The sequence below is a fragment of the Phodopus roborovskii genome, unplaced genomic scaffold (genome assembly GCF_943737965.1).
Source record: "Phodopus roborovskii unplaced genomic scaffold, PHOROB, whole genome shotgun sequence".
In the NCBI taxonomy this organism is placed as follows: Eukaryota; Metazoa; Chordata; class Mammalia; order Rodentia; family Cricetidae; genus Phodopus; species Phodopus roborovskii.
Window position 1 is genome coordinate 683,074 of NW_026125675.1, and position 27,296 is coordinate 710,369.

The window sequence follows — 27,296 nt, forward strand, 5'->3', positions numbered from 1 at the left end:
AAGAAGAAATAAAGAAAGCGAGTAAGCAAGACAGAAATACAGGAAGGAAGGAAGGAAGGAAGAAAGAGAGAGAGAAAGAAAGGAGAAAGACAAAATGAGAAGAGATTAGGACACTTCTGAAGTAATAACTGTAAAGCTGTATTTTTTTTTTTTTTTTTTTTTTTTTTTTTTGGTTCCTAGACCACAGTACTTTGTATTGAAATCCACTGTAAATTATAGAGATGATTTCCTGAGAGCATTAATGTATTGTCAGTTATCTTTTTCTGTATATACAAAAACAGGTCTCACCTGATTTTACAAAACATTATGTGCCCCGACCCGCGGGGCATTCAACGACGAACTGGGAGACACCCAGGGTAATCAAGGGGTATGGGATGAGAAGAACAACAGAAAGTCCATCTTCTGACCAAGCTGTCAAACTTCATTTTCTCAGGGGAGGCTTATATAGGACCATAGGCAGGATGTGAATGGGGGTTTGCAAGTGGGCAGGGTGACAGGGTCAGTACAAGGAATGCCCTGAACTCTTTAACTAACTGCAGCAGGAGGAATATCCTGAGCTATTCTTTAACAGGCTATAATGCTACAACAAGAAGACTATCCTAAGCTATTCTTTAACTGGTTGTAAAACTGCAAGCCTGTATGTAGGAATGCTCTGCTAAACATTCTGCTCACTTCTTAAGAGGCCGTAATCTTCTATCTCAGAGGCCTGAGGTAGTGAGGATGGTGATGGTCTCCAACAATTACAAAATGTAAAAAACACCCTGTCACACATACTTATGATATTTCAAAACACTCCTGTGCATATTTCTCTACCAAAATAGGGATTTATTAGTAGTCCTCGCTGTTTATATTCATCATGTCTTTTGTACATAGTGATATCAGAAGCCATAAAACCTGGCATGAATCTACAGTAACCTTAGTTAAAATCTGCATTGGTGTACAGAAGTCATTTGACTTCCTTGGCTCAGGCCCATGCAACTTTTCTCACTCCCAGCTAGGTTTTAGAGGCCCCGTTTTTCTGGTCTTTAAGAGGGATAATAGAGGAGATGAGACCATCAAACCACAAATCAGAAAGAATGCCTGGGAAACACTTCATGACAGGGCCACTGATTAAGGGAGGACTCATCCTCTCTGAGTAGTAGAGGGGGTGAGGTGGAGGGAAGGTGGGAGAGCAGGAGGAGGGGACGGAGGGGGAGCAGGGATTTGTATGTAAAATAAAAGATTGTTTTTATAACAAATAAGGGAGAGAGAGAGATAAATCCTGCCTCTCCTTGGAATTCTGTGCTTTGAACTATCTGAAGTAAGTGGACTGGCTCTTCTTATAGTCCCTGTCCTCTTACACAGTACAGATGTTACACAATTAGCTATAAAGTCATTTCCTGATTATCAGAGAAAGATACATTTGTTTATGGATTTAAATGTTTCATGCTGCCATGCACATGAAAAAAAAAATCAAGAGTGTCAATGTTCCATTTAAGATGTGATTGATTCCTCACTGATATTTCTAGTTTTCTCTGTGTATACAAAAGGTTATTAGAGGGGAAACAAACTTGCTTCTGTTGTAACTGAGTAAATAGTTAATTTTCTTTAGCAGACAGTATTAGATACCTTTTCTTTGTGACTCAAATCATCTTATGAGCATCTCCTATTTCCTTCTCATGGTGCCATTTGTTTTACGGTTGTAATAATGACAATGCTAGTTTATTTCTTTCTCTGAAGAAAATATGTGCTTCTTGTTGAAAACAAAAAGTACATATGATTACAAATAATAAAAAATACAATGACTAAATAGATGGCTGATTAGATAAAACACTTGTTTCATGTGAGCATTAGGGCAGTCAGTCTCTCATCCTAGGACTTGGAACAAACTACCTAAATGAGACTAGCAAGGTTAAATACACTCTGGATTCAGCATGAAATCTTGCCTCAATAAATACAGTGCAGAACAATTAAGGAAAACATACAGTATCAACTTCAGGCATTTACAAGCATGTGCATATACATACATACATACATACATATATATGTATATGTATGCATAATTATATACTGACATATACCACACACATTCACATGCAAAAAGCTAAGCAACAAAACAAAACCCAAAATAATAAAGATACATGTATACAAATGGCTTATTTCAATGATAAAATACTAAACTGGGTACATTGTTATTTGATTTATCTTTGACTTAGTAATTATGTTTTTCGGCCCATATAAGTGTATTTGAGACTTTAACAAGATACAATAATTTCTCTTACACATTAATTGAACCATCTGGGTATGTTTCTGACAAGCACACCCCTAAAAGCATCACCGAGATGGAAAGTAGACCCCAGTGCTGCTAGGATTTAGCACATACTTTCTAAAGTGAGATTGTGTATCCTGCCATGGCCTCTATTATGCAGGCTTTCACAATTACCATTTCTAATTGATAGTAATAAGCAGGAGTGATACTTCTTATTGCTGCTCTGGTACCCTAGATCTTTTAGGATTACATTATGAATGGAGTGTTAGATTCAACATAGTCTTTGAAGAAAACTGTAAATATTCTTATCATATCCACTCATTTGATACATACTTTCATGGAATGAAATGCAATGATAATGTCTTTAAGAACATAAAAAGTGAAATTAATTGTTTATCTCTCACTTGAGCATTCCTTCAATTTACTCTCTTTAACTTTAGCACTATACTAGCTCTTATAACAGAGATCACAGATGGTGTGGGAGTCACACTAAATTTCAGGTATATCAAATATAGTTATGTATGCAAGTCTGCAAAGATAATGATTGGCTGTGAGTCTGACAAAACCTATAGAGGGCTATGCTTTAGATGAGATTTGTGTGATGGTTGTTTTTGATTGTTAATTTGATAGCATGCAGAACCACCCTGTAGACAAATCTCTGAGCATGTATGTTATAGAATCTTTAGATTAGATTAATTGAGATGGAAGGACCCACACATGAACTGGTGTCCTAAGCCAAATAAAATGGAGAAAATGAGCTGAGCAGCAACATTCCTCTTTCTACTTTCTTACTGGGGACACAATGTCACCACTTGCATCATGCTTCTGTTGTCTGTATTGCAAACTGTTGATCAAAATATCACCAAGTATTTTATCATAGAAACAAGAAAAATATTTATTATTTGCTCTCTATACTTTGGTCTACTCTTCAGCATTAATTCATATTTAAAAACTTCTGAAATGTCTGTGTATACTCATGTCTTTAAGGCATGCTATCATCTGAGTGACTATCTGAAAATCCTTTGTGGAAGGAGTTGGGATATAATCACAGTATGATACTTCTCCCTTGATACCGCAACACTTACTCTGTATATAGTTAACAGTTATAAAATATGGCTCAGATACAAGAACTGAGCAAAGCATTATGACTTTTTATTTAGGAAATCACCCCCAGTTTTCTGTTCCTGCACTATATATAATTTTATATTTTAATCAGCACCATTGTTGGCTGGTCATCATTTTGCCTGTTCTTTAAATCACCACCACCATCACCACATTTTTCTACCTGTTGACCAAGCTTCCTAAGCTACTCCTCCGACTTAATGACTTAAAATGATCTGAGACCTTCGTTTTTGACAATTAAACAATGAAGCCTGATTTTAGTTGTTCAGAGGCACCATCATCTGTATTGTTACTAGCTATATGATATAGAATGAATGTTTCTGTTTACAGATCCCTGGGCTTAAATCCTAACTCACAGTTCCATAATAGTAGGAAATGATGCCTTTGAGAAATGATCAAATCATTATGGCAACGCCCTCGTGAATTGCATTAGTACCCACATAAGAACCAAGAGAGGCCTTCCTGTCTTATAGCTACAATGAGAGGGCTGCCATCTATGAACCACGGAGCAGGTCCCCACTAGATATAATATCTGCCAGCATCTTTACTTTTAAAATCTTCTCTATTTCAATAACTAACTAACTAAATAAATAAATAATAAATAAATCTACTTGTCTGTAAGTGACCAAGACTGTGGTCTTTTGCTATGGAGTTTGTAAATCGACCATCCAATTTAATGTTTGTGCAGAAGAGAACAATAATTGAGCTTTGTGGTGATGTTGATGCTTCCTTAAAAATACATTCCTACTACTTTGGTAAACTATTCATATTGTAAGTCATCTCATGGAACATAGTCCTCTCTGAGAAGAGTAGGAGTCTTCTGAGCTCATTTAATAAAGAACATAATCTGTCCTTTGGAGCATCCTTTTTCCAAGCCGTTGCATCCTTTCCATTATTGTCTGCCAAGGAAACTCAGGCTTTCTAACTTAACTCAGTTTTCCTAAGCTTCCCAGTGCCACTACAACAACGATTGTGCCACATCTCTTGGATTTCTTACTAGGCTCAAATAATATGTCTTCAGCAACCATCCTTATGTAAATGGATTTCTAGCTATTTACTTTTGTGTTCTAGCCTTCTTGATAAGGCATCCTCAAATGTCTGTTATTGACTTCTTCTACACAGTTGGTAAGCTTCATACCTTATCTGGAGGATTGTCTCTTTTCCCTTTTATCATACATAGAACTTGTTATTTATTTATTTATTGTATTTCACTCCAATTATTGCCTTGGCAGGATAAAGGTCTTTAATTGATCTTTCAGTCATATCTGAATATCAGCTCTTAATAGAGAAGGACAGATGTCTTAAGGCTTTGAGTTCCCAGGGAAGTCTTAGAAAGCTTTAATTCTCTGTGTGACATAGTCAATGTTTTAGAATAATGAGATTCCCCTAACAGGGTCCTCACTTTAATCTAATTAACATGATTTGGCCGAAACTTTAGTTCATCTCTGTAGATTTTCAAGTCTAACTCTTATGTTCTGGGTTTACTGCACTTCTGAGGCTGTAGAAAAGAAAATCCTCTTAAGTTTCTGAAGAGGCCCCCTGACTCTTGCTTATCTGTTAACTGTTGTGAATGACTGGATTTTTCTGAACCTTTTGTGGGCTAATTGTACTAACTAGTAAGAAATGGGCAACCCCACTCTCTGTATACTTTACTATGCCTTTTCTATTGTAGCCTTCAAATGTATGGCTCAGAAAATAAAATTCTCCCCCATTGGATTCTTTTCACAGGGTAGCCACCATGAAATCTTCAAGATTTGTGCTAAGTCACAGAGTGCAAGGTACTGTCTGTGACCCATGCACCATTCAAGGAAGGGTAGTTTCTTACCATGATATAACAACTAGTTGCAGAATCTCTTCTTACAGCGTGCTTTTTGGAATCATTCCTGGTATCAATGAATTCAGTTTAGGTAATCTGGGAAACACATGCCAAGAAAGGGATGAGAACAGTAAAAGCTGTACTTGGTGGGATATCTCTGAACAATAAAGGAGGAGGGAAATAGGAGAGAACATTTACTGAAGTGTCATTGTCTCTGACAGAGGTGCTTAAGTGCTGCTGTGCTCAGTCTTGGGATAGCAACATCTTTTTAAAGGAAAATAAGGCTTCCAAAGGAACATATTCATGCTGAAATGTATCTGAAATTCAATGTAACTGGACAGTGATTTGATTTGCAGGACTGGAAGTTTGAAGTGATTCCCACAGCTTGGCTACATTCTCACTAAGGCCTGTTTATCCAGTAATAGTTGGATGTCATAAGTCTTTAAGGAATTCAGTCAGCCACTTGGAAGCACTTTGGCTACACTAAGATTCTTCAAAACTATCTAGGATTCATTTTTACTTCCTCCTTCAGTTTGCTTTCCTTTACTAGAGAGTATCTGTTCATTGGGTAAAGATGTCAAACCTCATATGCTTAGTTCAATTCCCATAACCCACATGGTAGAAGGAGAGGGCTGACTCCTGCAAGTTATTCTCTGACTCACATTTCCACAATCCAACAATAGCATACCCAAACATGTTTGTGCACATACACAGTAAGTAAATAAATGCCCTAAAATATAGCATAAGAACTAATGGTTTTCATTATAGTATTTTCATACAAAACAAACACGCATACCTTTATACTTTGCAAGAATTCATCCTTTAGCTCTTCTTCATTCTAGCTAGCTCCCTTCCTTTTCTCAGTTTCTGTTTCATATTACACACACACACACACACACACACACACACACACACACGCAAGAACGCACACACACATTCTTTTGTCCTTCCTGAATCAAGTTGTCTATTTCCCATTCTTGCTTCATGACCTGAACTCTCCATCTAGTTTTAGTACCTATTCTCTCCAATCCCACCCCCACATACAAAATACAAATACATTTTTAAATCTATATTGAGTTCAGACACTATTTCTGCTGAAAACTGACCTGGGACTGCATATTTGTTTCATCCTATATACTTTTTGGGTTTTGTTATTGTTTTTATGGCATATTTTAAGAAATTTCCTTTGCAGTTTCTGGTATTTTATGTCATGTTTATAAAGGTCTTTCCTATCTTGAGTATGTAAATATACTCATCAATATTATTCCTAGAGGGATTTCATCTTTTAAAACATGATAAAATAAATTTTAGTCATCTTCACTTCCTATTCCCCTTTCTCTCTCCTTCACTTTCTCCTTGAAACAAACACCTTTAATTTGGATATAAAAGGAAAGGGACAATATTAAAAATTATTCCTTACCACAAATTTCTGTAATGTAGTGTTTTTATCCTTTTTAGTCTCTAGATTTTTGATGCTGAATCCCTTAGTCTTCCACTGTATTTAGTAAGTAAAGTGCCTAAATTATGATTTCCTTATGTAAATTTTCTATTGGCTGCACCCCATGGGTTTTATTAATGTAATATTTTCCTCATTAATTTTTCAGGTGTATGGTCAATTACTATTTCAATTCCCTCATTTTTAAATACCTGATTTACATGATTTTTAAGACTCCAAATAGTAGACATATTAGGTATTATAAACTTTTTTGTGGAACAAGTACAGAATCTTATTTGTGCTATTTCTATGCTTCAATGCACTTTAAATGCATATACTCACAATTTACATGCCTATATTACTTTGGAACCAAATGATCATTTTTCTCTGTGTCTCTTAATTTAAGAAGGGAAATAGGGAAACATCTCCCTTGTTCAAAGTGTAGCATTCTATTTGCAGTGGGTTAGGACATCAGAAAATATTCAGTAGGAATGGGGGTAGCACTGGGCACTAAGTCTAGGGATTTCACAATCTACAACTCAGCCACATCTCCAACCCTAGGATATAGGTTTCTTGTAAGGAAACGTGGTTGAACATCACAGAAAGGATGTTATTACAAAAGTGTCAACTATTCACAGACACGTTATCTACTCTAGGCTCCTGTTATTGCTTGATATAGAAGTGTCATAGGATACTAGGGCTAACATGTCTCAATATATGTTCAGAAATTTATTTTGAGAGATAAACAACTTAGATCTCCAGCTCGACAAATAATTTCTATTTGGGACAAAGGTATTAAGATTTCTGGAATATGACTTCACCCCACTACTGGGAGATTGTATGACAAGAAGAGAACATCTTCTTTCTTTGTGCCAAGGCATCTCCATCCTCACAGGAGTCTACCTCAGGGTATATGTATGAAATGGACTGAACCCGGTGGCATCTTGGGACTTTGTAGCTCTAATGAGGTAGGGGCAAGAGTGAAAAGCAATACAAAATGAGCATAGAGGGGGTGAAGGCAGGCCAAACAATTATGAAGGCAGTCATACATACTGGTTGGAGATTTCATCATTTTCATTACCATGAATGAGGCAAGGGTACTTTGAACAGGTCTGGTAGGTGGATATGAGATGGTTACAATGGTTTAGGCAATTGGTTTTTAAGATTTAAAACCTGAGCAGGTTGTAAGAGCAAAATGATTTTTTTTGTATAATGCTCTTTTTTTGCCTGTGGCATTAGCTTTCCACTCATGAACTCCCAACAGCTGAGGACACATATACAGGGCCTGCACAAGGCTGGGCCTGTCAACATTCTTCATGGATAAGGGACAGGCTCATGGGATCCTGTCCCTCCACAGGCAACTACTGGCTGTTGAGTGATGCTGATAAGGAATAAGGGATTCATGCTTTTTAGCTGTGTACTTACTGGTGTGTCCTCCACACTCCAAACAATAGCAGCCCTTGTTACTCAAGGGGTCCAAAAATGAATCAACCAACCAGAAAATACACATGAAAGTGGGAGGGAGAACTGGTCTTGGAAGGAGGCGAAAGGAGATAAGAGAGGGTACAGGGAGTGATGGTGATCACATTGCATTACATATATATGTGGGATTATCTATTATTTGCTACTCTCATATTAAACAATAGATTTAATTGAAAATAAGCTTGGCTGTAAGGGAAAGAAACAGCAACATCTTGAATGCTTTGCTGATAGTTTTATTCATATATTTCCCCTTTACAGATGATGGTGAATAAAAGCAGATGGATTTCCCAATCCCACCCACCCCCATAAAGTACAGACACAGATTCTGTTCAGCATATACAAGCATTGGGGCATGTACAAATTTGTCTTGGTGGGTTACTAGAGACAGGAGTTCAACCTGCGGAGCAGTCTGAGCACCTCAGGCCCTAGTTAGGGACAGGCCCATGTTTGGGGAGGCCATCACTACTATATGTCCTGCCACTGGGGTGTCATCAGGGGAAACAGAATGAAGTCGTGGTGATCAGAGCTGCCTAGCACTGACATGTGCTTTAGCAGGTGACAAGGGGGCTCCAGATTAGCGTCCAGCAAGACCTACTTTTCCATAGATATCTGTACCTCAATGTTTCCATCTGCATAATGGAGAACAAACTGTGCCCAAAGAAATTATTTATCAAAAGTGTTTTGCCAAATGGAAAATTCAATATAAATTTAAGGGAGTTCAATTGATTGTGATTGTGTGAGTGCCCCAGGGATGGCAGTGGCCTGGCTTGTGTGTCCAGGGGCCTGAGGCGAGCACCAGTCAGTGGCAGCTAATGGCCGCTGCAAAACAGTGTTCTCATTTTCTTGGCCCCAGGGAGTCACCAAAGCCTAGCACCTGGATCAGGGCTGGGAAAGTCACTAGGGAATTTACAAAACAAATCACAAGGGTCCAGGAGGAGGAAGAGGGAGGCATACAAAGCAGGGGAAATCACAAACATTGCACACAAGAATAGATACCCATTGAATGTAAGGAACCGAACTGGTGGTGCAGATGGAAGCGGGTGGGGGGGGGGAGGGAGCTTGGCACAGCAGCAAAGGGTTACCTTCCCGAACTGAGCCACTTGCTGGCTCCTCACCTCCTACAGAGATGTGTGTGTGCATGCTTGTGTGCGTGTGCGTGCGTGCGTGCGTGTGTGTGTTCAGCGAAAGGGAAGTCAGGAGAAAAAAACCAAGAATCTAATGGTTTCGCTTTAAGACCATCCTGTCACTGTGCATTCTGGGGCTGAGCCTGAGCTGGGCCCCTTAGCACCACAAAGGGAAACATGGGCTTCTGGGGGGGGGGGAGAGTAAGTATAAACACCAAGGAGAGAAATCTTATCTGCTCAAATGAGCATCACGAATGCTCTTTCAAGAATAGAGAGGTGGGCTGTTAAGAAGGGGTGTTGAGAAGATTAGGCTAATGGGAAGGAAGTCATCAGAGACACACTCTGCACAGGCTTGTTCTTGGAACCAGGGACTGAAAAGCTCTCTCTAGGCACTCCTGCTGCTTTTGCTGTTGTAACCCAACTCCCTTGGCAAAGGGGCTTGGCACTCTTGGGGAACTGAGGAGGCTGCCCCCTGAGCTACCAGCTGAGCTTACAGGTTAAGGCAAATGAGCCAGTAGAGCACATTGAAGAAGAAGAATGTAATGGGAAAAAGCACCCGCGAGTAGTTGTCCAGTCGGTAAACGTGGATGCAGAGGCGGCCCCGCTGCCAGGTGCTGCCCTCACAACCAGGAGCCATGCAGAAATATTTCCTGAGAACCTTGAAACACACATAGCTTCTGCCACATCGCCTCCGGGGACACTGGGGTCTTCTTGAGCTTGAAGACCACTGGGCTGGGCAATACTCATAGTCCTCTTCAGCATTCCCGTTATAGGTGACGATCTCACACACAAACACTTCCTGCTGCTGGCGGGCACGGGCACGGGCACGAGCGCGGGTACGGGCACGAGCACGAGTACGCGTATTAGCATGGCTACTGGTTGGAAGCTGAAATAGAGAAAAAAGAAGGAAACAGTCAAGGGATTGTGAATCAAGAGTAAAGGTTACCCACAATTTCCTAGAAACTACACTTCCCACATCAGTTCTGCACCTTCTGGGATTTCCACCATCACACCAGGGCGTTTATTTCCCCCATGACCCCAGTAATCTTCCTAACACTTGGGAAGCTAGCCAACCATGGGCTATAACCCTAGTACCCTCATTCTAAAGCTTTGCCTCCCATACCAACAACTAGTACTTACCTGGTAGAGCTTTGGAGAAGCCTGTCGTTTCGTCTCGTTGTAGGTCAGGAAGTTGAGCACAGCAAACTCTAGTAGAGCACAGAAGCACAAGACGAAACAAATGGCTATATAGAAGTCCAAAGCTGTGAGATGGGAGACACGAGGGAAATTCTTACGGGAAAGGGTGCCCAGCGTGGCCATGGTGATTACAGAACTGACTCCTATAAGAGCAAGGAGTGAAGGTGGGCTAAGCTCCTGACCCATGCAGTATACTGCTTACAGGATAACAGGAGGAGGCAAATATTTCTCTTCGTCAAGATAACTCCCTGACATATACCCATATTTATGAACACTGTACTTTCTTACCTACAGAGGCCCTGGCTGCAGCTGCCTCTATCTTGATCCAGAAGGAGACCCAGGAGAGCATTGTGGTCACAGAAGAAGGGACATAGTTTTGAAAGACAAGGAAGCCAAACCGCCTGCTCACATTGAAGAAGAAGGTCATGACCATAAAGTCACCTGGAAGACATAAAACACACCACTGCATTGCAGTACTGGCCTGATGTTTAATACCACATATATATCATGGATTTCACTGCCCAGCTCATGGGACATCAGACCAGAGTTCTAGAATAAGGGCACACTATTTCAATGCAGTCCAGTAGAAGCCAAAGGGGATACTTACTCCAAGACCCCTAGCCAGTTGAGGGATAATTCAGCACAAGAATATTAATAAGTTCTCTCTCAGTTAATTGATTCACTTGCCCCAAGTCTGTTTTTCCAGAGTAGCAGCATTGAGAGAAAAGTGACCTTCTTAAGATCAATACCTCATAGCTGATAGTTAGCTGAGACTTGCCTACCCAGAGAAATGCCATGCATAGTTGGAGATATCACAGCATTACATCTGCACTACAAGCCCTCAGAGCATGCCCTCTTGGGTTAGCCAAATATGACATATTCTTATATATATGAGCTGCTCAATATAGTCTAGACTCTATATTCTGGTTTTAAGGCCTAATTTCTTGATCTAACTAACATATGCATACATACACACAAAATGCATGCCTTACCCAAAACTAATTGAAGCTGCTTCCAAGTTTATATAACCTACATTTTTGTCCTGGTTAGTAAATCCTGGACTCCCTGTTCTTAATATACTATTCCTAACTTAAATTCAAAGTTGTAGGAAAATAGCAGAATTAGTTGAAAACGAAAACGTCAGTCACTTGCTAAATGTTAGGTCTGCAGACTATCTAGTCCCAAGGTAGCTTAGGCTTTCACATTCCCTTAGGCATGATGATCTGCTCTTGTTCTTTCTCTAGATTGAATGGATCTTTCAGAAACTGATCAAACCTCTATTTCCAGCTGGCATGCTCTATTAAGCATGCTGTTCCTAACACTCTTCATGGTATTATGACTTCATACTTGGGTTGCCCAGAGCATCATTTTTATTCTCCACATGACACAAAACATTAAATTGCTCCAACTATGGCTTTTCTGTGAAGCTAAGCCCCGAATTTCCACCTCTGTGATACCATAGACTTGTGTAACTTTCAATTAAGTGAACCTTTAAGTCCCTTCCAGGAAGGGCTCATGTAAAGCCTTCAGCTTAGCCCCTAACCGACCAAGCCTGAAACAACATGGAAGGCAATGATATTCAGTGATGCTTTATAGCCCTGGAGCATAGCCTTGGAAAGCAGACTCAAATACTATTTGTCTACACTGTACACGCTACGCTACAAGAAATAGACCAGCTGCTTGGCAAGTCTGGATGGGCCAGTGCCAAAAAGACAGACTTTTCTCCAGGTGTTAGAAGCACTGAATTTGGATGAACAAAGTTTCTTAGATTCTTCAGAAAAGTGGCAAAAAATGATCTAGAGTTAGTAGGAAACGTGTTTCCTAAATAGAATGCTAGAATTTCTCCATCACTATACCTGGGACCACCCTACGCAACTAGCCAGAATGATCAAATTATTACTTCTGCCTGGAGTTTTGACTGTAAGTTAAAATTCCCTTAATTGGGTATATCCACATCACATATGAGTTTATATGGTTGTCACAAGATTTATTATGATGTTGAATTTCTTGTTCTTTAAATTTTATTTATTCTGACTAAAGAATAAACTTCCTCATTTATCAAAAGCTAGAAACTTGCCAAGAGAGGGATCCTAACATGCATTTCCTTTATTGAAGAAGCAATACCAATGGAAGAAAGATAATTAGGATGGTAAGCTGAGATAAAACAAAATGTATTTAAGATAATTTTTGCTCTTACCTGCTTTGTCCAGATCATGGATGGTAGTAGCACTGTCAAAAAGACACAATTAAAAGACTGTCCAGATGACTCATGAACTGAAGACATTGAAGAGAAAGAGAAGAAAGGGAACTTTTCGGAAGCATAATCCCAATAGAATACAAACCAATGCTCTTACAATAACACTAGTTCTTTAAATTTGACTTCATGGAAGAATGACTTCAATTAGCGTAAATTGGGTAATTATAGGGGAAAGAACTAGGTTGATGGGTAAATGTCACAGAGACTCTCATTACAGATGAACAAGAAGTATTTTCTGATGGGAAGAACTGTCTAGAGAAGGAAGAAGTGCAAAATGGTGAATTCTCATTCATGGAAAGATTTCCTTGGAAGTGCAACAACCATCAATGAAGGATGGGTCTCTTAGTACAGGCCTGGTCTCTTCTCTGAGAAGCTCATGAAGCAGAGACTCTGCTCTAAGGTCCAAGTTGGCCCAAGTTTCAGGGCACTGATGCATTCTAAACCCTGAAAAATGAGTAAGTTGTGCTCTAGGTAGAAAGAACTGCCCCAGGGTAGAACTGGGGGAGTTTGGACCTGTTTCAAAGAGTATTCTGGCAGTGGAGAAACCATGAGTTAAGAACAAGTAGTCTCTAGCAGAAGAGAAAAAAGACCTGGTCCTTCTTTCACAGGGAGAGCTGTTGCTTACCTACTGCCATTGCTTCAATGATGATGCCAGCTCTGGGGCTTTGTAGTCACTAGGGCACCATTTTGAAACAATGTGCAAATCATCTACTAAACGGAACCACTAGTGACTTGAAAGCCCCTGTGCCTTGTCTCTTCTGTCATTTCTGATGATGGATCTCCACCTATCTGGAGAAACTGAGGTGCAGAGAGCTAAGAGGCAGGAATGTAGTTAACTAGTACAAGGGCAAGGAACCCAAAGCCAAAGGAAGCAAAGTGGCTTTTACAGAGGCCCCGAGGAAAAAGAAAATGCATTTGTAAAGCAGCATCCATCCCCTGCCTAGTATAGTGTAAGCAAAGCTTTAGCCAGGTGAGCATAAGCTTCCCTCAACCAGTGACCAGTAGTAACAAAAGCAGATTTTGTGTCATAACACAGAAGCAAAGCAAAATGCCTCCCATGACAAAAGGCTGGCTGGGTAACCTGCTCCATCCATATTCTTGTCAGTACATGTGAAGAGGGTCCAGGGTTGCTCTCAGAGCTACCCTGGGAAGATTTCTTGGCTCCTCATTCAGATTACCTAGGAATACAAGCAAAGATGCTCACATCTATTTGGGAGTTACAAGTTAAGAGACCCAGAATCTGCCCCCTTTCACCTTTGTAGGAACAAGATTAAAAAGTAAAACTAGCAGCATGCATATGTTTATTTCACTATGAAGCCTTTGGTGGCAATCTTGCTTTTCACAGTTGCATCTTTAAGATAATGTTTCTGCAGCAGCCACTGCAGCTAAGTAACTACTTGCAGACTTCCCCAATCCTCACTAGGTGCCATTATTATACTAGCTTTCCCTTCCCCCCCTCCTGCTAGGGTGGACTTAGCTTCCTATTCAGCCAGCGTGGATTGGTTCTGGATGAGGAGAAATTGCTCAAGTATCCCTTCTCTAATGTTGTTTAAGTAAGTCAGTGACATAAGAAAGACATTGAGCCCAAATGGTCTAAAAAGCAAAGGTAGAACATTCCAAAAAGCTACAAAAATGTATCTACTTACCTCATCTTTCAAGGGGCTTGGCAAAGCACTTACTTCTTTGCAGATGAAACTGAGACATAGGTATAAAGTCTCAGTTTCCTCTGCAAACAGTTGTAAGTGCTTAGCATGTATAGGACAGAAGTAATGTCCTACATGGTGTTTCCATGTGTTCCTTGCAGCATTTATAGACACATCCAGTTATCAGTACTACTCTCTCAGACTATACCCAACCCAATCTCCCACTGCACACTTACCAAGTGGGGTTGAGATGATTTCCGTTTTGTTGTTCACTCCTGTAAAATCAAACTCGAACAGCTTCCAAGTGTTCTTCTCATTGATTTCAAGCTTGAAATTCTCCCATTTGTAGATTATTTCATTCTCGCCATAGGAAACTGGAAATCAATATAGAAAAGAGGAGTGAATGAGACTGGGAAGCCCAGTTGAGTGCCCCATAAGCATGGTGTTAGCTTGAGCCATGTTTTAGAGTTTTGACCCTGAATTCACCAGATTTGAGACTTTGCCTCTGGCCTGGTTGTTGAAGTCCATTCAATAATCACATATGCCCTGGGATTTGAATGCAAAGATGAGTAAGTCATGAATTTACCCTCCAGCATTCACATTTCATTGAGTAAGGCCACAGAGCTGTGATTTTTGGAGTTGCTCTGAAAACGCTCTGCCCATGTAACAATGGGCAAAGTAGGGAAAGATCACTTGGGAACACACTCAGAAAAGAGTTCATAGAGCATGGAGCATTTACTGTAAATTTTGAAAGTAAACGTTCTCCATATAGATAAAGCTAAAGATTGTGAAAGGGAAGCACAGAAAGGTGAACATGGAAACAGCAAAATATTAGGGTGACTACTTCACAGATGGGTTGTGCAACAGGAAGTAGCAGGTGTCAGGTCATGAAAGGCTCTGAGGTTCACTTTAAGGAATTTGCAATAGATCTATGACAGCTAAGAAAAGATTTTAAACGAGGAAGTGACCTGGTTTATATGGTGCTTCAGCTGGTAGCATATTGGCAAGGTGCCAGTTATGGGATTCCAGAGCAATAATCTAAACACAATAAAATGAAGGCAGGAGTGAAAGCTCAGGTGGGATCAATACAGATTTGGAGGGAACACCAATAGCATGTGTGGACTGAGTAGATGTAGGAGGTTAATGGGAGGCAAACATCAGAGTTCTTGGCTTGGACAACTGGTTGGGTGATGGCACCCTTCAATGAGGTCAATGGCAACATAGAAGCAACACATTTTCTTTGGAGGCAGGAGTTTGGAAGAGACAATGAATTTAGCTTAGGGCATGTTCTGTTTCAAAGGGAAGATGTTGCAGAAGTTCAAGCAGAAGATGATAAAGCCCAGCATCAAGGCAGAGATGGGGAGGAGCAGACATACTTTAGGTACACTTCAGAAGCAGGTGACTAGCTTAAGGTAGAGCAAGGGTGAAGGAAGAATCCAACATATAGCCAAGGTAATGCAAACACAGCATTGTTGGCAAGAAAGGCGGTGAGGATGGAAGATGGAGGCTTGTAGCAACTTTGGCACAATCACAGGGAAAAAAAGCAGAAGCAGAAAATGTAAAAGGTAAAGATGAGAAAAAGAGGGCCCAGCATATCTCTGGATCCCCAGAAACCTAAGAAGGTACTCACAGCTAGAGAAAGACAGAGGGCAAGAGTGAGAATCCATTGGAAATTTGAGCATGTGGAGTGAGCATCTCGCATCAATGGTCATCCTGAAAGGGAGAAAGGAGCCTCATTAGGCTGGCTCTGAGCACTCAGGTATTCACTCATTATAGACCAGGGGATTACCTTCAATGAATGGCATCTGTAGAATTTAAGACAAAAAGCTCAAAGGGGTGATATAAAGAGAGGAAGAAGAGCTTCTGATATCTGAGTACTGAGTTGCATCATCAGAGAAGTACATGGAACCACCTAGATTGACTTTTCTTTTTCGTTCAACTCAGTCCTACATTCTTCTAATCTTTACCATCTCCATATGCCACACTGCTGACACAAGAATCTCCTTCCAGGCATTTAAGTTATGTAGAAAGGTCTTGGATACCTTTCCAACCAATGTATTCTACTCTGCCTGGACAGTTCCACCACCATGGCTGTGTCTTTATATACAGTTCTCACTTGGGATGGAATTGTCCAGGCAATGAAGTCATGTCAATACCTTCTAGACGTGGGGTAAACAACAGCTCCCAAGTTTGCAACAAACTTAGAATGTGTCTTTAAGTAGTATCTTTTAATTTAAGGTCTCAGTGTCTATACCTGCATAGGAAGAGGTTGAATTCCTGGTCTAAAAAGTCTGCACAGGCTTTTAGGAATATTATTCAGGATGATATATCTACTTAGGAGTCATTAGCTAAAATTTTCCTAAAGAGTGAGACAGTCCTAAGAGATGAAACACTAAAGGTTTGACATACCTAACTGAATGCAACACCTTTCCATCCTTGTGGATGAGAGCCATCTGGTTGGGTATGGTGATATCATATTCATGAGTCCTCTTAGAATTCCTAAAAAACGTATCCGGGATCCACAACTGGCTCACCATGTTGCCATGTAGAACAAGCGTCTCAAAGGTGCCATTGTAACGAAGACGCTCATCATACCAGGTCTGGTAGAAGATGATGTCAATGGAATATTCCTGGTGGGAAGGGACAGAAAACCATATACTTGGGGCTAAGTAGATAAGGAATAGTTGCACACAAATGTGGTGTTTGTCACTACTTAACATGGAACCCTGAATACAGCATAGTAGAATATATGAAACACTGGCCCAAGAAGTTGAAGAGGAATGGAATTCTTTTTTGTTTTTACCCAGTTCCTTCAGTGTCAAGACTGAAAGGGACTCAGACATTAATACAGTCAAGAAGTCAGGCATATCCTGCTCAAATGCCACGACTAAGGGAGCTAAGTCCCCACTATATAGTGATTAATACCATTCTTTCACAGCTCAAAACAGCAAATGAGCTACCTACTTTCTACATCCCCATACAAAAGTCCTTTGTGCCTTGTAGGAGAATATAAAACAAGTTTAAATCCTACTCTGGAGAATCAGTCTCTGGAAGTGATGTTTCATCGTTTTGGTTTTGTTGTTTGATATGGGATCTTATTACAAAGCCTGGGATAATCTCGAATGTGTAAGTATTCTGCCTCATCTTTGTGGGAAGTTGCCTCAAACAGTTCTGCTTCTTTCTGTAGCTGGCATTATCACCTCTCCTCTCTTTACCAGTAGGGAAAGGCCTTGTGCCATTCACAGACCCTTAGGCTTACATCCACCTAGGACTACAAAGAATAAAGCAACGTATGTTTAGGTGCAGGAATTTTCCACTGTTATATGTTTTAAAAAGAGAGTAATATTCCAAAATAGATAACACATTTCATCCATCAATAAATCCCTGAGCTATAGTGGATCATTATACAGCTGAAATCAGTATGCCATTGCAGTTATGCAGGACCATATTGCTACTCTTATTAGGTCAACACTCTTTCAGTCCCTACACGGTGAATAAAAAAATCCCAGCTCAAATGTGCTCAGAAGTGTATAAGCACACACAAGTACACAGGAAAGGTTCATCTTTTATTCACAGTTCATAGCTATTAATCAGACCCAGCCATTCATTCCACAGAATTATATTTAAAAATGAAATGATTTGATGTCTATCTATTGTCTTTTTTAACAAGGAGAATTATGTTTGTGCTTTGTTTTATTTTTCCTTTCTAATAAATGTCCATATAATCTCTGAAGAGTGCATGCACATGAATAGATAGTTCCATGATTATGTGGTCTTTAGATTTTATGGATCCCATAAGTTGTCTGTTAAACACCAAGGAATCTGTTTAATATGAAGCACAAGAAGCAGGAAGTTCACGTGGCTTGTAGGGCAATGTGCAGATGGCAATATAATCAGTTTGAAGCAAACACCAGAGTAATGGCACAGCACAATGAAAGGCTGTTTGTCTAATTTATTTTAGATGTAGGTAAACTGAGACTCACAGAGATAAGATGTCCAAAGTCACACAGCAAGTGATGGCACACTAGCTCTGTCACTCAGAGCACCATTATTATAACTTTACCCTGCCATTGCTTTAACTTGCACCAAAAAGAAAAAAAAAATCCCCCAAGGGCCATATTCCCCAGGCCTTTCCTGGATAATCCTGTACCAAAGAACAAGGATCAGATGGGCCTGATGACACAGGCCTGTAATGTTAGATACTTGGGAGGTTGATGCAGGAGGATGAAAAATTAAACTCATGTCTGGACTAGACTAAATCAAGGCCAGCCTGGGCAAATGGGTAAGACCTTGTCTCAAAAGTGGAAAAAAATACAAAAAGAGGTCAATGATGTACCTCCGTGGTAGAGTATTTGTCTGTCATGAGGGAGACACTGTGACCAGAGGCTAAAGAGTATCAGCCCCGTCAGAAAAGAGGGGACAAAACCCTTGCTGGCCTTCACTGCACTGGGGCAGTGAGTGTTAGATGCAGCCACCAGACTGCTGGTAGTCAGAAAAGAAAGTAAAGTGTAAAGTACTTACCACAATAAACTAGAAAATCAGGCAGATAATGGCAGAACTCCTGATCCTGTCCAGCCCTGGCCTGTCATGTTCTGACCTGTCCTACTCCATCTACCCTCAAAAACAGCCTTCAAAGAATTTGTACCTTCCCAGTACCTGGCAAAGTCTCATCTGCATCCTAACACATGAACTGTATGGTGGCTAGTGGGAAACATGCATCTCCTTCAACCATGCTGGAAGTCTGCTATACAATACGAAAAAGAAGCATTTCACTCACTGATGTTTAAGAAGATACCAATTATAAATTCTTCATACATCAACTTATAACTAATGGCTTGCAATTAATTTTTCTCCCAGTTTCATAGGTAACTAGAAATTGATGTCTTTTAGTTCAGCTGAAATAGAAATGCTGTGTTTCAGAACTGGCTTAATTAGAATCACCTGCAATAATTACCATAGCAAGAGCAGGCATTAGCAACCCGGAGTGCTGTGACCAGGCAGGTTTCCCCAGAATAGCTACTGCTGTTAAGGTCAGACTGGGTGCTTTCAGAGTTAAACAAGGAGGGGAGTCGAAATATGTGATTACAACGCAATGGTTTTATGTTTCTCTCTAATATTCTACCTGCCCAAGCAACTGACAAATATACACTTAACCAGCTACTCAACAAATTTTGAGACAATCAACTGTTTCAAATGTTGAGGTCAGAAAAAGGATAGTTGGCTGCCACAAAGAACAATAGAGAAAAAGGATAGTTGGCTGCCACAAAGAACAATAGAGATAACCCATGCTCAAGCATTGGCATGATCTGTGGCAGTGAGATTGACAGCTATGTACTCCTCAGCAAGTGAATTAGAAGGAAGCAGGCTGAACAAGAACAGGGACCCTATTTATTTTATTGAATTACATGTAACTATGTAGAAGCTGAAACTTTGAGGGAGATTATGTGTCATATAAGGCTTTGGAAGGTTAATAAACATTTTATCAGTTAAATAAATCAGGCTGTTGGTCTCATGCTGAAACAGCTTGTGCATGATATCAAGTTGAGTGACTTCTAAGTGATTAGACAGCATAAATAGAAGCTCAGGTGAGACCAGAGCTAGAGGGATTAACAGATGATGAACATGAGTAGGGCTAGTGGTCTGCTGCCACAAGGACTCTTGCAGAGGACAGAAACTAGTTCCCCCAAATTATAACCTACACAAATTGTCTGAGAATTTTTCTACTGCTTTTTGTTTTTATAGCACACTCATTAGGAACATTAGTTGTATTTAACAATGTGTGTGGTCTCGCATATTCATTAGCCTATGAAATTTAGCTAACACTAACTAGGTGAAGGTGGGAAGCTTACTAGTAAAGAAATAAGCCAAATTGCTAGAATTTAGAATGGCACAATAAAGAGGGAGATCATAATAAAGAGGAAGAAACCATTGTAAGCCACTCTTTCACTCTATGTAAACAGCTTGATTTCCATTAAGGTTACTTACCTCTGAGTCTATCAGGACCAACCATCTCAACGTCAAGCCTCTGAACTCATGCAGATCATACAGTGTAAGTATATGTTAAAACTGGCTCTATCTTTGGACAAACCAAATCCATGGCTATTATGAAGCTGGTTACCACAACCTTTCTTGTTTAGATACTTCACATTTGAATTTGCAAAATCCTTTGTAATTCATTTGCCAGCTACCATATACTATGTTCTTAGCATCAAGTATTTCATAACAAGAGAGAGCAAGACCAACGTAAAACAGTTAATTACCATGAAATAAACTAAGGAAGATAAGCTACTTGTAAGTCAGAAAATGCGAATGTCCAGAGAGAGGCTTGCTGTATGTAGGGATCAGTTAATTGCTATGTGAGTCAGAGTAGTTATCACGAACATGATGTTATGTGAGCTGGACCCCGAATGAGCGAACTTGAACGAAGACCCACCTCTGAGGTACAAGGAATTTGCATATTATAATGTGGTCATAGTTTATGGACATTAATGGGGTGAAAAAGAACAAAGTCATAGGAGAGGGCATGCTTGCTAGACTTTGGGGTTCAACTATAAGTTTTAGAGGCACATCACCGAGGAAGCTTTCTCAGTAGAGCTGGACAGGGAAACATTTGCATATTTCACCTAGAAGATGATGAAGGTTAACTGAGGATCCTATTGATAACAGTGGAAATGAAAGGAGGCAAAAGAATTAAGACAAAATTTTAAGGACAGTTGTACAGCAAGAAATGGTAACTAGTTTTTAGTTAATATAAATAATCAGACAAAAGAGAGGCATCCCATTGTGGTATTTACAGTTGTTTTATTGTTTTTATTTTAAATGAAAAACTGAAGATTAGAGTCACAATTCCAAAGATCCTCTTCAGGTAGCAAAGAACTTACCTTTTCCATCATGTTCTTAGCTTAATTATGGTTACAAATCCCCATCTGAGCCCCAAAACAAGAAAAGCCCACCTCTTCTAGTAATATCACAAAGAGCAGAAAGCAGACCCCTTATCTTAGTGCCCAAGCAAGGAAAAACTGTCATCAAAGCTCAGTACTCACCATGTCCAGGGTGGAAATAGGCCCGAGGCTGTTGACCAAGACTTCAACAGTGACCTCAGTGGGCTTCTCTGTAAGGCAAGAAGTAATACAGGGTGAATGTCACATAGAGGCATGGCACCAAGAAGGGAGTCATCAAAAGGAAGGGAAGAGAATCTATCCTACTTCATTTGTTCTTCCAAGGAAAGCCCTAGCTCATGGACTATGAGGGTTTGGCATACACCTTCAGATCACTCATCTTATTCTAGAATTGGAAAAACTGAGGCCAAAAGAAGGGGAAAGTGTTGACCTAGAGGAGCCATTGTGTCTTAACCTGCTGGATCAGCTTCAGTTCTGTGTGTGGCACCTTCGTCTATAACCCATGTTCATTGGCCACAACTGTATATGAAGCATGTTTTTTTTTTTCCTTCAAGAGAGGAGAGGGCTTTCTTCTGTTAACTCACCTCCAATGCCAGGGCGCAGTTTATGATCGTAGTCACGCAGGATGGTGCTAAGGATCTGAGAAGCTCTTGTCAGGTTCTCTCCAGAGAGCTCAGTCATGCAATCAACAGTGAGTTCTGGTTTTTTCGCTAGAAGCTTCTTTCCACTAGGCTGAGGTTCCTGCTGGGCCTGGGGTTCCGGCTCTGGCTGGGGTTCTGGATCAGGCTGGGTCTCCAGCTCAGGCTCAGGCTCAGGCTCAGGTTCCGGCTGGGGTTCTGGCTCAGGCTCAGGCTGGGGTTCCGGCTCAGGCTCGTGGTCAGGATCAGGCTCAGACTCAGACTTCTGCTCAGGCTCGGGCTCAGGATCAGGATCAGGCTCAGGCTGGGGTTCCGGCTCAGGCTCGTGGTCAGGATCAGGCTCATACTCAGACTCAGACTCCTGCTCAGGCTCAGGCTCAGGCTCGGGCTGGGGTTCCGGCTCAGGCTCAGGCTCAGGCTGGGGTTCCGGCTCAGGCTCGGGGTCAGGATCAGGCTCAGATTCAGACTCCTGCTCAGGCTCAGGCTCTGGCTGAGGCTCGGGCTCCGGCTCCGGCTGGGGCTCTGGCTGAGGCTCTGGCTGGGGCTCGGGCTCCGGCTGAGGCTCTGGCTGAGGCTCTGGCTGGGGCTCGGGCTCCGGCTCAGGCTCTGGCTGGGGCTCAGGCTCTGGCTGGGGCTCAGGCTCCGGCTGAGGCTCTGGCTGGGGCTCCGGCTGGGGCTGGGGCTCCGGCTGGGGCTCCGGCTGTGGTTCAGGCTGGGGCCTGGGCCTGGGCTGACGTCCAGCTTGGAGCTGGCCTGGGGTCTGGGACTCAGGATCAGGCTGGGGCTCTGGATCAGGCTGGGGTTCTGGCTGGGGTTCTGGCTGGGGCTCCGGCTGGGGTTCTGGCTGAGGCTCCGGCTGGGGTTCTGGCTGGGGTTCTGGCTGGGGTTCTGGCTGAGGCTCCGGCTGGGGTTCTGGCTGAGGCTCCGGCTGGGGTTCTGGCTGAGGCTCCGGCTGGGGTTCTGGCTGAGGCTCCGGCTCTGGCTCTGGTACAGGCTCAGGCAGGGGTACGGGTAGGGGCCAAGGCAGGGGATAGGGCAGAGGCTGGCGCCCAGCCAGAGGTTCAGGCTGAGGCTCAGGCTGAGGCTCAGGCTGGGGCTCAGGCTGGGGCTCAGGTGTAGGCTGAGGTGGAGGCAGGGGCCAAGGCAGGGGCCGGGGCAGAGGCTGGCGCCCAGCCAGAGGCTGTGGCTGGGGTTGGGGTTGAGGCTGGGGCTCTGGCTGGGGCTCAGGCTGGGGCTCAGGCTGGGGCTCAGGCTGGGGCAGAGGCTGAGGTTGAGGCAGAGGATGAGGCTGGGAGCTAAAGACTTCATCATCACGGCCAGGAGATTTGGGCTGAGGCTGTGGCTGAGGGCCGAAGACTACATCATCATCGGCAGAGGATTCAGGCTGAAGCAAAGGTTGAGGCACAGGCCTAGGCTGAGGGCCGAAGACTACATTGTCTTGGGCAGGGGGTTTATTCTCCAGTTTAATGTGAGGTCCAACCCTAGAATATACAATCAAAAATTTAAGTTCTTCCTTCTAATCAGGCTAATGCCTTTTGGGACAGGAGGAAACCAAAATATTTACAACACAAAGCTTAATTAGTGAGTAGTGATAGTAACTGAGGAGGCACTAACAAATTAAACTTGATAATTCCTTTTAAATTTTATTGCTCCTTGGAGATTGTGTATTGAGTTTCTTCTTTCTTAACTCTTTACTTTAAACTAGTCAACAACAAATATTAGACTAAATTTGCAAAGACCATCTCATATGAAATCAAATAGGTGGTCATCCTTTCCGTAACCCTGGTCAATCAGCGGCTGTGCTGCAGTTACTAACACTGGCCTCACATCTGCCTGAGCCTCAGCCAATGACAGGACAGAGCAGGCCAAAGGCTAGGGCTGCTAAGGAATGCTTGCAAGCAGATAGCACTGAAAATTTCTGGGATGGTTTCATAATACCCATATGGGGGTTCTGAGGTGGAGGAAGGCAAGCTATAGAGCAGCAATTTGTGGCTGCACCCAAGAAATGGATGACCAATAGGAGACCATCTTGGATACCAGGGCCAATAATGGCAATAAAAATAATAATGATAATAACTACAATAATAACAACACTTTAGAAATCCATCTTCTAATTATGGAAGCCCCCCACAGTGTCAGAGGTCAGACTGTAGTGATGAAAGGGCCCCACTGTATGCTTATTATTTGAACTACATTCTGTATATGAGTTCTAATTCAGTAAAAAGGCATTTTAACAATAAAAAGTCCAACCCTGTCTCAAAAGAAAATTCCACTTGCTAACATATATAACACACTTGAGTTCTGATACTTTAAAACCAAAACTGCAAAAACCATATAGTAGAGATTTAATACTGACTGAATAACTGAAGCATGAACAAATCATTGTTAAATATTTGGTGTAATAATGATATTTTTAGTGGGGAAGCCCTTAATGACCTCAGTATTAACATACAAAATGATATGATGCCTGAGATCTATTCCTGAAAAAATGGCTTGAGGCTAAGTTAAAATGGGTGGTATGCAGGTAGGGGGCAGAGAAAATAAGTGTCCATTAATGTTTTCATTAATGTTAAGGCTAATGGTGGGTATATGGAAATTCTCTTTACTATATATCCTTGAAATATATATAATTAAAAGCATTTGAAAAAGATATAAGCACTAATTAACATTTGATGTTGAAAGGCAAGAGAGCATTTTCCTTTAGGAAGATTGTACATTTGGTGAGGCTTGGGGATTTGATGGGCAATTGTTTCCTTGTCATCTAGGCGTTGGTTACCTGATCATGCTTACTTTATGAAAATTCACTTATGATTGCTGTGTTTTCATATTTGTGTATTAAACTTCCAAAATGGTATTTTAAAGCCACCAGGCAAATTTCACCCCTAAAATTAGAACAAGAGACTAGGGTGAGCAGGTCCCTGTGCTGCAGACGAGGAGACTGGCAATTGGGAATCAAAGTGCATATTTTTTCCTGCAGTCTTCAGAGCTTTTAGAATAGTTTAATTGGCATACAGATGTGCTAAGCTGGTACCGTTTCTCATTTCTGAGATGGCTAATTCCCATAGTAGGGTAAGAAAAGACTGGGTATGGGAAAAGCATTTCCATTTTCAAATGTCATATCTAGATGATGTCTTATTCCTAAGGCTTTTCAAGTCTCCTAGGTATCTGGATGCTAATCCTAAAAGTCTCTGAAGAGATAAGGGCCAACCCTGTCAAGCAGTGTCTCTCTACTAGGCCTGCAAGGAAAGTGTGTTTGGGGGGTGGAGGTTGCTTTGATCCTTCAATTTGATTTTACCACTGTAAACAAACAAATAGCCACACTTGAGATCTGTGGGGTTAAGAATCTCCTGTGTATACATATCCATCTCCAAAAAGCCACCAAACTCTTTTTTTCAAGGCTAGAAAGAATAAAGCCTACAAAACCACATTGGCCTAGTGGGATTTTCCAAAGAAACCTTTCAGACATCCATAGCCCTCTAGATGTAATAATACTGGATGAGACTGAAGCTCTGCACTACCACTTTCTAAATCTGGCTGAAGAGGGGAGCTAAGGAGCATTGAGGAAGGCCCTGGATTTCTTTCTCAAATATGCTGGTCTTTTAAATTTATTGATGTATAAGCCATATGGGGAGAGGGCTATGCTCAAAATCACACACCTGATTTGAAGCTGAGCCTAGACCAAATCCAAGTTTGGCCCAATACACCCCACTGCCACCTCCCCTTTCTTGACATCACAGGTTGCCATGCTGACAGTGTATGCACACGTCAGTGTCTGTTCCCCCACCCCCACTGGAAGGGCTGTTTTTCCCTCTCATCTCCCTCCCATCTTCTTCAGCCCCCTCCCTCATCCTCAGCCATCTTTTGTCCCAGAAAAAAAATCCCATCTAAAGAGATATGGATAACAAGAAATTGCTAGTACGCATTTAGAAACATTTACCAAGCCCCTGCTGAGGCCAGCTTCACCTTAGGGCACCAGGGAGCCAGTAGAGAGCCACATATGCCTCCCTGAGGTGGGAGAGAAGAGACATTGCCCCTCCTCTAAACAAACAAATGAAAAGACAGAAGCCCAATGCCATGGAGACTTCTAGAAACCTCGACAAATCAGGACACTTAAGAACTTCTGACAGTTCACAACCCACAAAACAACAGTCTCAGAAAGAAAGGAAGAAAGAATTAAAAAAAACACACGAAGCAGTCATGTTCCATCATAAAACGCTAGAAATCTCAGGGACACCCTTCTCACCAATGCCCAGGGTCAGGGGATTGTGGTAGGGAGGATGGCTGCTCAATGGAAAACAGAAAAAGGGAGAGGGCTAGAAATCCAGGCCACAAACCACAGACCTGAGCTCAGGAAAGAAAAGCATTCTGCTCTCTGGCTCAGGTCTGCCCCTAAGACCAAGCAAGGTGCCTTGCCTTGGGGTGAGAAGGGAAAAGGAAGGCAAATGGGGTGGGAACCCTGAGATAACCAAGGTTCAGGATCCTGACTGGGACTGGAAGGAAAACGCGACGGGATGGAGAAACAAGTAAAGTCAGAGTTGCCTGGCATCGTGCCTGGTACTAAGCAGGCGCTCCAGGGGAAAAATGTGAGCAAGAGTGAACAGACTAGGAAACAGGCAAACATTTCGAGGCACTTCAGGTCCCCCAGCTGAGGAGCCACCTTCCCAAAGTCCCTAGCACAACCCTGAATTGTATGTGCTAGCTCTAGCAGTTTGCCCTCTCCTGCCTCAGACTCCGAGAGGGAACCAGGTGTTCTTGCTGCCTGGCCGCCCGTTCCAGGGCTTTGAGGGCCAAACCGAGTCCACGACGCCAACAGAAGATGGTCCCACCTGCTTTCCCTGTGCTCCCCGTCGTCAGCCCGTGACGCCCTCCTACAAGGGGGCACACTGGAGGGTAGCGCGCGTCGAGGGGACAAGGGTCCAGGGTAGCCTGGCCATCAGGACACCCCTTGGCAAAGCAGGAGCTGGGATCAAGGAACCCCGGGGGTCCCGGAAGCCTGCTGGGCACAGAGGGCTCTCGGGGTGCTGGGATGGAGACTCACCTCCACTGGAGGGCCAGGAATATGTTGAGGAGCATCAGGAGAACTTTGGGCAACATCTCAGCGGGTCCTGGCACGACCACCTGTGTTGAGGTCGCAGCGCAGGTCTGGCCGCTCAGGGAGAGGTGGAGGGTTTTGCTGGGCTTCAACTTTCACTCCTCCCACTCGCCCCGCCCCAGCCCGCGCTCAGCACTGTGGGCCCGCCCCCTGAGCCCCGATGGAAATCTCCGACGACGTGATCACTGCGGCAGCGGCAGCGGGGAGCGAGGCTGGGGCGGGAAGGCGGGGTGTGGAGAGGAGGGAGCCTTGTCGCCAAGGCCCCCAGCCGCCAGCACTGCGGCGCTGCCAGACAGCCAGGGCGGGGGGCGGGAGGAGTGAGGAGGAGGCGAGCCTGCAGCGT

The 27,296-nt window shown here is 42.4% G+C and overlaps 1 protein-coding gene across 1 annotated transcript; it reads right to left on the bottom strand.

The window, feature by feature from the left end:
- Window positions 1-8,381: 8,381 nt before the first annotated feature.
- Gabre (gamma-aminobutyric acid type A receptor subunit epsilon) lies at window positions 8,382-27,113 on the bottom strand. The gene is made up of 10 exons (XM_051178243.1): window positions 26,900-27,113; window positions 22,629-23,342; window positions 21,808-22,586; window positions 21,368-21,435; window positions 16,734-16,954; window positions 15,955-16,037; window positions 14,561-14,698; window positions 10,713-10,865; window positions 10,368-10,567; window positions 8,382-10,113 (listed from the first exon to the last, which is right to left on the bottom strand). Exons 1-10 carry the CDS (start codon window positions 26,953-26,955, stop codon window positions 9,718-9,720), a joined length of 2,808 nt encoding a protein of 935 aa, XP_051034200.1. The 5' UTR covers window positions 26,956-27,113; the 3' UTR covers window positions 8,382-9,717.
- Between the last annotated feature and the right edge of the window lie 183 nt (window positions 27,114-27,296).